Source organism: Chiloscyllium plagiosum, unplaced genomic scaffold (genome assembly GCF_037043375.1).
Source record: "Chiloscyllium plagiosum isolate Xiang-an unplaced genomic scaffold, Cpla_swu_hap1 HiC_scaffold_17, whole genome shotgun sequence".
NCBI classification, from domain to species: domain Eukaryota; kingdom Metazoa; phylum Chordata; class Chondrichthyes; order Orectolobiformes; family Hemiscylliidae; genus Chiloscyllium; species Chiloscyllium plagiosum.
Window position 1 is genome coordinate 29,911,334 of NW_028270155.1, and position 15,242 is coordinate 29,926,575.

Genomic DNA, 15,242 nt, shown 5'->3' on the forward strand with positions numbered 1-15,242 from the left:
GGCAACAATTTACTTTCAATCTAGGCAATTGTATTCACTGCTCACTATGCAGTCTTCTTTACACTGGTGGGACCAAATACAGACTGGATGATTGCTTGGCAAAATACCTCTTCTATCTGTAAGAATTTACCCACCTTCTAATTCCTTGTTATTTCAATAAACCATCTTGCTCTCACGCCAAGAATTCCAACACAGGCCTGGTGCAATGTTACAGTAAAGTTCAACAGAAAATTGGAAGATCAGAACCTCATTTTCTGCTTAGACACTTTACAGCCTTCAGGGCTCATTATTGAGATCAACAACATCAGAACATTAACACTGTATTCTATGTTGATTACCCTACCCACTTCTTGTTTGTCTTACTTGCTGTGCTTTCAGCAAGATTGACCTATTTTCTCCTATTCAAACATACCATTTTCACTTATTTACATCACAATCTCTCCTTTACCACTATAAGCACTCATATGTCTTTTGCTTTGGGCACCCTGACCATCTGATCTACTCACTCCTCCACCTCCTTTGTCAACGGCATAAACCACAAATTTTGTGTCCCTGTTTCGATCTGAAGAAGAATCTTTGAACTTGTAACATTTTATCTGTACAAAAGCGTAATTGGAAGAAAACATTATGTAGGAATTGTGATTTTAAAATTTTGACAGATCTATTTCTGACAGTAAAACAACGAAGAACTGTGGATGCTGGGGAGGTTAAACAAAAACAGAAAATTTCAGTTTCTTTTTTGATCATATCGTGACATGATGCATAGTTGTGAACTGCCTTTGGGGAAAAAACAAAAGAGTAAATAAAAGGAGCGGCCCAGAAGCGAATAATTACTCCTGCCATGTTTGCTGTTTCAAGAAATTTGAATGCACAAGTTTATTTTAAAAATCAGTGTAATGAACAAACCTGCTGCACCACAGCTCCTCTGACCTCTTGGAACAAATCCTCACTCAGTGAGAACTCTGCCTTCATCTGATCCAGAATTGTTAAAACAGATTCCAATGATATGGCATCATTCTCTGTAAATGAAAACATGTTGCATTTAAATTCACTCTGATCACATACAACTATGCACAAAATAAACCAGCTATACTGATTTAAATGCTTTGATTATGTATGAAGACAATGTTTTGACAATAGGAATATGTACATACACACAGGTTAGGACCAGAAATATGCCATTATATTCTGCCATTGCTTACTCTGCCATTGAATAAGATTACGCTTGATCGAGTTGTGCTCAGAATTCCAATTTCCTATCTACTTCTTTATTATCCTATATCTACTTCTGCCTTAAAAATATCCCATGATCCATCCACAGCATTCTGAGGCAAAAAGTTCCGAAGTTGCAGAATCTTCAACAAAATTCCCCTCATCTTTGTCCAATAAGGCCAACCCCAATTTTAAAAGTGTCCCTTAATTCTGGATCACCCACAAGTTAACATTTTTTCTACATCCACCTTGTCAAGGCCATTCAGATTTTTTTAAACTGCATATCAACTATCTCTCTTCTAAACTCAAATGAAAACAAGTCCAGTCGGTTGAATCTTCCTCAAAAGACACTGTAAATTCCAAGTATCAATCTAATAGACTAGCTCTGAACTTCCTTCAATTAATTTGCATACTTCCTGAAATAATGAGACGAAAATGTATATATTATTCAAGAAGTGATCTATAACTGAAGCATGACCTCCTCAATGTTATGTCCAATTCCTTTTGTAATAACGGATAGCATTGCATTAGCCTTTGTAACATAGAAACATACAAAATAGGAGTCTGGCCATTTGGCCTTTTAAACCTATCCATTCAACAGGAGGATGGCTGATCATCTAACTCAGTACTGCTCCCACTTTATTCCCATACCCTTTAGCCTTAGGAATGATGTCTAACTCTTTCTTGAAAACATTCAGTGTTTTGGCCTCAACTACTGTAAGTGGCAGAGAATGCCACATGAGTACCAATCTCTGGGTGAAGATATTTCTCATCTCTATTCTAAAAAGAACTGCCCTCATTCTTCTCAACGTTAGTGAATATAATCCAGTCTATAATATAATAAGACTAAAACGCAACATAATATTCGCTATGTATTCTCACCAACATCCTGTCCAATTGCAGTAAAACATCCTAGCTCCTGTTCTCTCATCCTCACTAGACAAGTCAACATACCATTGGCTTTCATCACTGCCTGCAGCAACTGCATCCTTACTTTCAGCACCTGATGCACAAGGACATCAAGATCATATTGCACGTTCCCCTTTCCCAATCAATTGCCCAATCTGCTGTGCTATTTTGCTACCAAAGTCGATAACCTTACATTCATCCACACTGTACTTCTGCATTTGCCCATTCTTTCAACTTGCCCAAATCACACTGAAGCAGATCTGCATCCTCAGTTCATCCTTCCACCCAGCTTTGTTGTCTGCAAACATGGAGATATTATATTTCATATCCTCATCTACATCATAATGCATATTGTGAATAGTAATTACTTGCAGTATACATGTACTAACATTTTGCAGTATACATGCACTAACTTACGTCAGAGTTCTGCAGTTGTCCTGTTCAAATAATACTATGTTATTTTATTATTAATGCACAAATGAACAACTGCACATTTTCCCACATTATACTTCATCTGCCAGACGTTTGCTCATTCACTCACCTGTCCATACGTCCTTGTGATTCCATCTTCACAAAAGACACTCCTACTTAGAGTCATCGAGATGTACAGCATGTCCATCTTTTGTCCAACCCATCCATGCGAACCAGATATCCCAACCCAATCGAGTCCCACCTACCAGCACCCGGCCCATATCCCACCAAACCCTTCCTATTTATATACCCATCCAAATGCCTGATCTGCAATGTCAGCCACTATGCTTCCAATCCCCTAATCTAACTGTCTAGTATAAAAGATCCCTGCGTGATCCCAGACATACCATCCTGCTAATCTAAAAAAGACATCTTTATGAGTGTTCTGTTTTCTGCCAACCAATCTTCTATCCATTCTAGTATGTTACTTCGAATACCAGGAGCTCCTACTTGGCATAATAATGGCTTGTGGAACCTTATCCAATACCTTCAGGAGATCCAAGTACAGTACATCACATGGTCCCCCTTATCCAAAGTACACAATCATTCATTCCAAGAGTTCTAATAAGTTGGTCAAACATGATTTTGCTTTCACAAAATAACAATGAATTTTCCTGACTATCTTGAGTTTATCCATTTGTCCAATTACAACCTTAATGATCAATTGATTTAACTTTCCTACATTCACTTACCAAATTTGGATAGAAATTGTATTGCTAGAAGTTTCTTTCCAATCTCATCTGTGTCAACGTATGGTCGATTTAAGATAGCTATAATTGAGATGGGAAAAAGAAAAAAAAATCAAATTTAAATCAGAAGTAGATAACATTCACTTTCATCATGAGGTGGTTCAGCTTTTTTTGTCCACAAATTAATCTAAGAATTAAATCATGATTTGTTGATCATTTTAATTCCTTTGGAGAAGTTAGCTTTGAGTTTTTAACCTAGCAAAGGTGAAGGAATATTGATATGGTTCTGATTTAGAACATGGTGTGGCTTAGAGGGGAACTTGCAGGTAGCAGCATTATGTGATGACTGCCCTTCTCCTTTTCAACGCTATATGTGGTGCCTTTAGAAGATATGGTCAAAGGAGGCTTGGCAAATCATTGAAGTACATCTTGAAAACAGCTTGTACCAATGCCAGCGTGTGATCGTGAAATTACTCATGAATTTTAGGATGGTGGTTGGAGTGTCAATCAAGAGCTTTATTGGGTGGAGTTGAGCTTCATGAATTTTGACAGCTATGTTCACAAAACTATAGACAATATTGCAGTATACTCTTGATACATACCTTGTAAATAGTGGACAGGCTATGGAGAGTCAGGAGGTGAGTTACTTGAGATTTCTAATCTTTGATTTGTTCTTGTAGCCATGGTACTTATACTAGGGGAAAGTGAGGACTGCAGATGATGGAGATTAGAGTCGAGAGCGTGGTGTTGGAAAAGCACAAGAGGTCAGACAGCATCCAAGGAGCAGGAGAATTGATGTTTCAGGCATAAGCTCTTCATCAGGAATCATCTCCTGCTCCTCAGATGCTGCTGTGCTTTTCCAGCACCACACTCTCAACCATGGTACTTCCACCCCCTTTGTTGCCACCTTCCGTCCCCACCAACATTACCTACGCCAAGCGTTTCACCACTTCCGCCGCTGCGACCACTTCCGTCACTACTGATGCCACTCACCTGAACATTGCCAACACACCCACTGCAGATCCCTGTCACTACATCCACCCCCAACGCCCCAGTTGAATGTCATTTCACAAATGACATCACCCTGATCCCTCAACTATCATGCCCACTCCAGTCACAGTCTCCAACTCCACTCCCGGCTCCAGCCCTCTATCAGGTCCCAGCTCCTAGCCCTGGCGAGTTTTCACCATCACCCCAGACCTCCCCCTCACTGAGGATGAAGAATCAGTCCTCAGCAAAGGCCTGACCTTCATCCCCCTCCACTCCCCGGATCAGCAAATTCAACACACATTGTAACATCGAACACTTCTTCTGCTGCCTGCACCTCAAAGGCTTACTTTTCCCATCAAGACTCCTGCCCACCTTCCGAGGACCTTTTTGCCCGCCTCCAACACAGCCCATACACCTGGACAGCCCATGCCAGTCTGTTAGGCACCCTTAATCTCTTATTTCCAACTGCCACCACGACATTGACCACCTCAACCTGTCTATCCCCCTCACTCACTCCAATCTCTCACCCTCACAGCTTGCAGCCCTCCACTCCCTTCGCTACAACCCCAACCTCACCAGGGGACCGGGGGGGAGGCCGCAGCGGCGGTGCAATGGAAATTTTGCACACCGAGCTCTACACCACTGAAGCTAGGCGCCAACTCGAACAAAACACTCCCTCGACCACAACCTCACCTCCCATCACCAAACACCTCCGCAAAACGCTTCAGAGAACAACACTGGGACACCCACACAAACCAAACTCAACAGACTGTGGCCAAACACTTCAACTCCCCCTCCCAATCCGTCAAGGACATGCAGATTCTGGGCCTCCTCCATGGCCACTCTCTAACCACCCGACGCCTGGAGGAAGAACATCTTATCTTCCGCCTCAGGAGCCTCCAACCCCATGGCATCAATGTGGATTTCACCAATTCCCCCCCCACCTTATCCCAGATCCAACCTTCCAACTTGGCACTGTCCTCACGACCTGTCCTACCTCCCCATCTTCCTTCCCACTTATCTACTCCACCCTCCTCTCTGATCTATCACGATTATCCCCACCTCCATCTACCTATCACACTCTCAACTACATTCCCCCAGCCCACCACCCTTCAGCTCACAGCCTCATTCCTGATAAAGGACTTGTGCGTGAAACGTCAACTCTCCTGCTTCTCAGAAGCTGCCTGACCTGCTTTGCTTTTCCAGCACCACACCCTCAACATGGGAGTTATACACATGGTCTAGTTAAATTTTTGGTCACTGGTAGCCCACAGAAATTTGGTGACAGAGGTTTCAATAACAGTAATGTTGAAACTAAATATGAGATGAGTACATTATTATATTTGTTAGAGATAGGCACTGCCTGCCACTTGTGCGATGAGAACACGGGCAGAGGTTCACTGGCTAGAAGGATGGAGGTTATAACGTATTCCTAATGCAAAACATTCCTTAATATTACATTAAAGAATTATTGTATTTGACATCTTAAATGTGTCAATTTGATTCAGCATGGAAGTCTCAGGTCTCCCGCGTCAATGAATGCAGCCAGTTCAGTGCATTTTATAAACAAAAAATGCCTTGTACAACTTCGGTTACTGAAAAAGACAACAAAATAGTAATTCAATTTCTTAATTTGAGTGGACTGTACATGGCTGCCATTCAGGTTTGAACATCATTCTTCTGCAATTGTTCCACATTAAGCAGATCAGACCATTGTTGTCACTTCTCTTCTGCAAGGCACAGACTCAAAATTTTACACAATTCAACAGTCACAAGGAGAATTGCCTGGTATAATTCAACATTAATCTTCTGCTCTGCAACTCTTCCAGTGAAGACTCCTGAGATCCACTGAGTCAACTCAATGCAAGACAAAAGTCACAATAATGAGGACCTTCATTATGCTGGGCTCAACAGCATGAGGACCGCCAGGAAATGCAATTTAGATGATCAGGTCGCATTTCCTGAATGAATGATGACAGAATCCCGCAAAGGAGTCTTTGATGAGAAACTGTCTCAGAATAAGTGGCATCAAGCTGGTCAGTGCAAGCAATAAAGAACATCTTGAGGAAAAAAAATCTTATAAAATTCTGCAGAACATTTCTCTTGTGAAAACACTGCAGCTGACTGTTCTGAGTAGATGCCAGCATTGAAATTTGATTCAGTATGTTTCAAGGACCATCTACATAAAGTTTGCAACATTTAACCCTGAGGATATGTGGCACATCTGCAGAGGTTCCCACAAGCACTAATAATGACTGACATCAATTGTCAGCTTAGGGATGTCCTACATCAGACTTAAATCAAATGATGACCCACAGATGATGAAATTAGTTAGGACATTCTTAAACAAAATGGAGTCTATCATCAGAAAATTTCTATGTGCTTTTCAGTCTTATATTTGCTGAGGTTTTGATTGGAGACAATGAATAAATTGTTACAAGCAAGCATCGCAAATGTTGAATTGTGTGCTGAGCAAAAGGCAAAACAATGAAAGTGAAAAATACAATTGGCCTTTGACCATCAGTAACCATCGAGTTTCAATGCATTTATTATTTATAAGAATGTAACAATGCATACATGCTGTCCCCTCTACACTTCACTTCAGCTCTGATGAAATGCATCTGGACTCAAAACGTTAGCTTGCTCTCTCTCCATGGATGCTGTCTGACCGGCTATATTCTCCAGCATTTGTTGTTTTCAGTATAAACTTCAACATCTGCAGTAATTTGCTCCTACAAGATGTAAACTTGCCATTAAAGATGGATGCTGAAATCAATTTACAAATGCATCAAGCCTTCCTTGAGCTTCATGAAGTATGTTTGATTGAATTGCCTTCTGCTACTATAAATAGACTGGTGGGAGTAACAGGCTTATATACTGGAGACTTACCTCGTTTATATACTGGAGAGAAGACTGGGAGAAAGCGAGGACTGCAGATGCTGGAGATCAGAGTCAATGTGGTGCTGGAAAAGCACGGCCGGTGAGGGCAGCATCCAAGGAGCCGAAGAGTCATAGTTTCAAGTGTAAGCTCGAGACGCATTCCTGATGAAGAGCTTATGCTCGAAACTTCAACTCTCCTGCTCCTCAGATACTGCCTGACCAGTCGTGTTTTTCCAGCACCATACTTTTTGATGACTGGAGAGAAGAGTTTTGATTTTATTTGTTATTGTCACATGTACTGAGAGTGAAAAGTATTGTTTGGAATGCTAACAAGCCAAATCATACCTTACATAGGTACATCAGTGTACTAGAGCAGAATACAAATACAGTGTTTGAACCAGAGGGTAGTGGCTATTTAGGCTCAAGTGTAGAGCTCCCAAACATATCGCACAAACCTGCCCATCACATCATGAAGACAACATGGTGAGGACAGTGCAGGAGAGAGAGAGAGAACCTGCACAGTTACTGCCTTTGCTGTTTTTGAATTCATGTGTTGCTGGACATCAGAGTGCATCTGGGAAAATTAACAAACAGTGAATTTCACAACTAATCTTGGAGGAACCGGTTTGGGCGAAGTTCACAACACAGAATCAGATAAGTTAATTGTTGTTTTAAATCTGTCCAAGAGAAAGGCTGTATTAGTGAGTACAGTGGGTTCTTTCTTGATTATATGTTTTTGGAGATACGTCTCTTGGTTAAACTTAAAATATAAGCCATAGCTCTTAATTTAACCTAGTGCCGTGTTTTGTAGAGGAATAAGTCAGTGTTATTTTCTGGGTCTTTCGATTGTGAAGGAGCAAAAATAGCCTTTGCAATGATATGTACTTCTTGTCAGATATGGTAGTTTAAATTGAGTTTAAGGGTTACTGCAGATTATATCTGCCATAAATGCTGTTGGATGCGAATCTTAGCAGATGTGAGTTTGAAGAGAGTTTAAGAGTTACTGCAGATTATATATACAATAAATGCTGTTGGTTGCAAATCTTAGCAGATCGAATAGATCGGTTGGAAGACAGATAGAACCGATGAGGAATTTGCAACATCAACAGTATGTGATGAATGGCAGTTATAGGAAGGGGGGAAAGTCTCAGATACAGTATCATAGATGGGTTAACTCCAGGAAGGGCAAGAGAGGTCAGCACCTACGGCAGGAGTCTTTTGTGGATATACCCATTTCAAACAAGTATGCTATTTTAGAAAATGTAGGGGGTGATGGATTCTCAGGGGAACGTAGCACCAACAGCCAAGTTTCTGGTATTGAGACTGGCTCTAATGCAACGAGGGGTACGTTGGCTTCCAAGAGATCAATTGTGTTAGGGGATTCTCCAGTCCAAGGTACAGACAGATGTTTCTGTGGCCAGCAGAGAAAAAGCAGAATGGTGTGCTGTTTCCCTGGAGCCAGGATCAAGGATGTCTCGGAGAGGGTGCAGAATGTTCTCACGGGGGAAGAGGGGCCAGCAAGAGGTCATTGTCCACATTGGAACCAACGATACAGGAAGGGAAAAGGTTGAGATTCTGAAGGGAGATTACAGAGTGTTAGGCAGAAATTTAAAGGGTAGTAATTAAAGGGTAGTTCCTCAAGGGTAGTAATATCTGGATTACTCCCAGTGCTACGAGCTAGTGAGGGCAGGAAGAGGAGGATAGAGTAAAGGAATGCATGGCTGAGGAGCTGGTGTATGGGAGAAGGATTCACATTTTTGGATCATTGGAATCACTTTTGGGGTACAAGTGACCTGTACAAGGACAGACGGATTGTACCTAAATTGTAAGGGGACTAATATACTGGCAGGGAACTTTGCTCGAAAAGCTTGGGAGGATTCAAACCAGTAAGGTGGGGGGGAGAACCAGGGAGGTAGTGGGGAAAGAAATCGATCTGAGACTGGTACAGTTGAGAACAGAAGTGAATCAAACAGTCAGGGCAGGGAGGGACAAGGTAGGACTAATAAATTAAACTGCATTTATTTCAATGCAAGGGGCCTTACAGGGAAGGCAGATGAACTCAGGGCATGGTTAGGAACATGGGACTGGGATATCATAGCAATTACAGAAACATGGCTCAGGGACTGGCAGCTTAATGTTCCAGGATACAAATGCTACAGGAAGGATAGAAAGAGTGGGGAGTGGCATTTTTGATAAGGGATAGCATTACAGCTGTGCTGAGGGAGGATATTCCCGGAAATACATCCAGTGAAGTTACTTGGGTGGAACTGAGAAATAAGAAAGGAATGATCACCTCATTGGGATTGTATTATAGACCCCCTAATAGTCAGAGGGAAATTGAGTAACAAACTTGTAAGGAGATCTCTGCTATCTGTAAGAATAATAGGGTAGTTATGGTAGGGGATTTTAACTTTCCAAACATCAACTGGGACTACCATAGTGTTAAAGGTTTAGTTGGAGAGGAATTTGTTAAGTGTGTACAAGACAATTTTCTGATTCAGTATGTGGATGTACCTACTAGAGAAGGTGCAAAACTTGACCCACTCTTGGGAAATAAGGCAGGGCAGATGACTGAGGTGTCAGTGGGAGAGCACTTTAGGGCCAGCAACCATAATTCTATTTGTTTTAAAATAGTGATGGAAAAGGATAGACCAGATCTAAAAGTTGAAGTTCTAAATTGGAGAAAGGCCAATTTTGATGGTATTAGGCAAGAACCTTCGAAAGCTAATTGGAAGCAGATGTTTGCAGATAATGGGACGGCTGAAAAATGGGAAGCCTTCAGAAATGAGATAACAAGAATCCAGAGAAAGTATATTCCTGTCAGTGTGAAAGGGAAGGCTGGTAGGTATAGGGAATGCTAAAGAAATTACAAAAGAAATTGAGGGTTTGGTTAAGAAAAAGAAGGAAGCATATGTCAGGTATAGACAGGATAGATCGAGTGAACCCTTAAAAGAGTATAAAGGAAGTAGGAGTATACTTAAGAGGGAAATCAGAAGGGCAAAATGGGGACATGAGATAGCGTTGGCAAATAGAATTAAGGAGAATCCAAAAGGTTTTTACAAATATATTAAGGACAAAAGGGTAACTAGGGAGAGAATAGGGCCCCTCAAAGATCAGCAAGGCAGCCTTTGTGTGGAGCCACAGAAAATGAATGAATATTTTGCATCAGTATTTACTGTGGAAAAGGATATGGAAGATATAGAATGTAGGGAAATAGATGGTGACATCTTGCAAAATATCCAGATTACAGAGGAGGAAGTGCTGGATGTCTTGAAGCAGTTAAAGGTGGATAAATCTTCGAGGAGAAAGTGAGGTCTGCAGATGCTGGAGATCAAAGTTGAAACTTTATTGCTGGAACAGCACAGCAGGTCAGGCAACATCCAGGGAACAGGAGATTCGACGTTTCGGGCACAGGCCCTTCTTCAGGAATGAGCAGAGAGTGTTCAGCAGGAGAAGATAAAAGGTAGGGAGGAGGGACTTGGAGGAGGGTCGTTGGAAATGTGATAGGTGGAAAGAGGTCAAGGTGAGGGTGATAGGTCGGAGTAGGATGGAGGCGGAGAGGTCAAGAAGAAGACTGCAGGTCAGGAAGGCGGTGCCGGGCTGGAGGGATTCGGCTGAGACAAGGTGGGGGGAGGGGGGATGAAGAAACTGGTGAAGTCCAAGTTCATCCCCTGTGGTTGGAGGGTTCCCAGTCGGAAGATAAGACGCTCCTCCTCCGACCGTCGCGTTGTTGTGGTTTGGCAGTGGATGAGTCCAATGACCTGCATATCCTCGGTGGAGTGGGAGGGGGAGTTGAAATGCTGCAGCCGGTGTGGCCTCCTCTATGTTGGGGAGACAGGCCGCCTACTTGCGGAGCGATTCAGAGAGCACCTCTGGGCCACCCGGACGAACCAACCCAACCACCCTGTAGCAGGGTGGCAATTGTGGTGTCACTGTTTAAGAAGGGCAGTAAAGACATGCCAGGGAACTATAGACTGGTGAGCCTGACCTCAGTGATGGGCAAGTTGGTGGAGGGAATCCTGAGGGACAGCATGTACACGTATTTGGAAAGGCAAGGACTGATTCGGGATAGTCAACATGGCTTTGTGCGTGGGAAACCATGTCTCAGTTTTTTGAAGAAATAACAAAGAAGATTGATGAGGGCAGAGCAGTGGATGTAATCTACATGGACTTCAATGGGAGACTGATTAGCAAGGTTAGATCTCATGGAATACAGGGAGAACTAGCCATTTGGATACAGAACTTGCTCAAAGGTAGAAGACAGAGGGTGGTGGTGGAGAGTAGATTTTCAGACTGGAGGCCTGTGACCAGTGGAGTGCCACAAGGATCGGTGCTGAGTCCTCTACTTTTTGTCATTTATATAAATAATTTGGATGTGAGCATAAGAGGCACAGTTAGTAAGTTTGCAGATGACACCAAAATTGGACAGCGAAAAAGGTTACCTCAGATTACAACAGGATCTGGATCAAATGGGCCAATGTGCTGAGAAGTGGCAGATGGAGTTTAATTCAGATAAATGCGAGGTGCTGCATTTTGGGAAAGCAAATCTTAGCAGGACTTATACACTTAATGGTAAGTTCAAAGGGAGTGTTGCTGAACAAAGAGACCTTGGAGTGCAGGTTCATAGCTCCTTGAAAGTGAATTCGCAGGTAGATAGGATAGGGAAGAAGGCGTTTTGTATGCTTTCCTTTATCAGTCAGAGTATTGAGCACAGGAGTTGGGAGGTCATGTTGCAGCTTTACAGGACATTGCTTAGGCCACTGTTGGAATATTGCATGTAATTGTGGTCTCCTTCCTAGCAGAAAGATGTTGTGAAACTTGAAAGGGTTCAGAAAATATTTACAAGGATGTTGCCAGGGTTGGAGAATGTGAGCTATAGGGAGAGGCTGAACAGGTTGGGGCTGTTTTCCCTGGAGCAGAGGCTGAGGGTGACTTTAGAGGTTTACAAAATTGAGTGGCATGGATAGAATAAATAGACAAAGTCTTTTCCCTGGGGTCAGGGAGTCCAGAACTAGAGGGCATAGGTTTCGGGTGAGAGGGGAAAGATATAAAAGAGACCTAAGGGGCAACTTTTTCACGCAGAGGATGGTACGTGTATGGAATAAGCTGCCAGAGGATGTGGTGGAGGATGGTACAATTGCAACATTTAAGATGCATTTGGATGGGTATATGAACAGGAAGGGTTTGGAGGGATATGGGCCGGGTGCTGGCGGGTGGGACTAGATTGGGTTGGGATATCTGGTCAGCGTGGACAGGTTGGACCGAAGGGTCTGTTGCCATGCTGTACATCTCTATGACTCTAATTCATGGAAGGTGACAAACTACAGAAATAATAAAGCACTCACTGGAACCATGCAACTCTTGTTATCCTGCCTTACCTCCACTCACTTTTTTTTCCAGTGGAGAGAGACTTGGAAACACACTTCCTCGCTTAGAAAAATTTTTTTGGGGGAGCTCAATCACGTTGGGTTTAAAGATAAAGTTGCCATAGTCCCAGAGGACGACAGCTCTGCTCTCTCATATGATAGAGACGACTAGTGGTGGTTTAACCAGAGGGTCACCATGCCTCAGGCGGGGGAAGAGGTTGGTAAGGTAGCAACCTCAGCCGGTAATTGAGTGTACGCTACTGTCGTCATTCTGCATTGCAAAGCAGCCGTCAACCAACTCAGTTAACTGGCGTTATACAACTGCTCACTACAACAGCGCCAACAAACCACTGTTAGCCAGATTCCTGCAGTTTGTTAAGATTGCTCAGAACTCTCAGGAGTTTTCAAACTGTGAATGAGAAGCACTGGCAGCTATCCAGCCTGTCGTTCGAAACTAATGTTCCGCTTCAAACATTAATATAAGAATACTTCAAAATAAAAAGGATTTTTGCTTACTTTTTGACGATTTCACTTTTTCTGGAGATTCCGATCATAAAATTACGATACTTAACAGCTTAAACAGTATTTACTCCCAAATACTTCACACAAAATGTTCAAGGCTCTTATTCGTTCAACGGTTCTACCGGCAATACCTCTTTGACAACCCTGGCCACGTTTGCATTGGGTTTTTAGTAGACAACGAAAGTGTGCCTACAACTCCATCCTTCTCCTCACCTGTTATCACATTCAGAATGGCGCAAAACTGCTCATGTTGCCCAGCTCGGAGTGCATTGAACGAACAGTGCAAGTTAAACTCGAGTGTCCAACCATTCACTACTCGTTCGAGATCCGGGAAAGCAGCTTCAGTACCATCACCCACTTGGTCCCTCGTGCATAACAGCTTCGGTCTCACCTCCGTCTGCGGCGATCTCGAAAACGCCGCCATTTCCTCAAACAAAATAGACCGGAAATGGCGTTTCCACGGGCAGTCTGCTGCCCCTCAACCCATGATGCACCTGGCTAATGTACCGCCATCTTGTGAAGGTGAAAAGTTCAAACGGAGGGTTCAACTGAAGAATAGATCTTTGATGTGTATTACTCTCCTCATACCATTTCAATTTTTGGACAAATAACTGCATTTTCGTTTCGCACTTATTATTTATTGAACTAGTTGCATTATATTAAGTATAGCTGCATTATGCAATATGTAAAACATTTATACATTACTGTTGCTTAGTTTACTGATGGAATGCAGAACAGATAAAAATATGAGGGGAAGTTTGATAGTTTTCAAAATTTTGAGGAGTCTAAATATAGGTGTTAGGAGAAAATGTTCTTGCTTGTGAAAGAATAATTCTTCAGCATCTCATTTGCGGCTCCCAACTTTTTTTTTCTATTGGTTGATATTAACAAAAACTAGAGCATTGTCAAAGCATAGAAGGAGGCCAGTCTGTCGTTTTTTGCACCAGCTCTCTCAATATTTTGACTTAGTGCCCTTTCCTGCCTTGCAATCGTGCACCCTATATAGAGTCATAGAGATGTAGAGCATGGAAACAGACCTTTCAATCCAACCCGTCCAAGCCGATACCTAATCTTAATTTAGTCCAATATGCCAGCACTGGGCCCATATCCCTCTAAACCCTTCCTTTTTGTACACCTAATCAGACGACTTTTAAATTTAGTAATTGTACCAGCCTCCACCACTTCCTCTGGCAGCTCACTCTGTGTACACACACACCACTATTTGCATGAAAACATTGACCCTTTCAAATCATTACCCTCTCACCCTAAACCTATGCTTTGAAGGCTTTACTGAGACTTGCCCTGTTCTACGTCTGTACCTAAATTTAAAGGTGCCTGTGTCATCGGCTGAATAATTGGCTGCTTAATCACAGCCTTACTTAATAATTTGTGATTTGGAGGTGCTGGTGTTGAACTGATGTGGGCAAAGTTAAAAATCACACAACACCAGGTTATAGTCCAACAGGTTTATTTGGAAGCACTAGCTTTCAAGAAGCTGTCTCTTCATCAGGTAGCTGTCGAGCAGCACCAGAAGACAGAAGTTATAGCAAAAGGGTTACAGGGCCACAGAGTTGTAATGATATACTAACCAAACTTATGTAAGTCTTGCATCTTTTAGGATGGGATATGCTGCTTTCGGATCTTTAATATGTAAATTCACAAACTGTTTTTAAGTTACCTTTTCAAGGTGGCTTCAGTTTATCTAACAATAGGTGTTACCTTAGCTCAGACAATGTATTAAAGATGTGAACATAAAGTCTGCCCTAATGTTGAGTCAGTTTTATTTCTGAAGTGGAGCTTTCAGAATCCTACATGGATTTATATAGTTTTTGAGCAAAATAGAATGCAAAATTGAAAGATTCCATTTTATTTTGCTCAAAGACTACATAAATCCATGTAAGATTCTGACAGTCCTACTTTAGAAATAAAATTGACTCAACATTGGGGCAGACGTTACGTTTACTCCTTTCATACATTGTCTCAGCTAAAATAATACATATTGTTAGATAAACTGAAACCACCTTGAGAATGTAACTTAAAACCAGTTTTCGAATTTCCGTATTAAAGAGCCTAAACCAGCATATGCTATCCTAAAAGGTGCAAGATTTAATCTATTTGATAATATATCATTACAACTCTGTGACATTGTAACCCTTTTACTAAGTTAAAAATCGCATAACACCAGGTTATAGTCCAACAGGTT

General features: G+C 42.1%; 1 protein-coding gene across 1 annotated transcript in view; it reads right to left on the reverse strand.

Moving 5' to 3' along the window:
• terf2 (telomeric repeat binding factor 2) overlaps positions 1-13,463 on the reverse strand; it is a 39,039-nt gene extending 25,576 nt beyond the window's left edge. The window contains exons 1-3 of the mRNA XM_043706704.2: positions 13,253-13,463; positions 3,285-3,362; positions 907-1,019 (exon numbers count right to left, since the gene is read on the reverse strand). Of these exons, the coding sequence (XP_043562639.2) occupies positions 907-1,019; positions 3,285-3,362; positions 13,253-13,463 (402 nt within the window). The remainder of the gene's footprint in view (positions 1-906; positions 1,020-3,284; positions 3,363-13,252) is intronic.
• Positions 13,464-15,242: the final 1,779 nt, after the last annotated feature.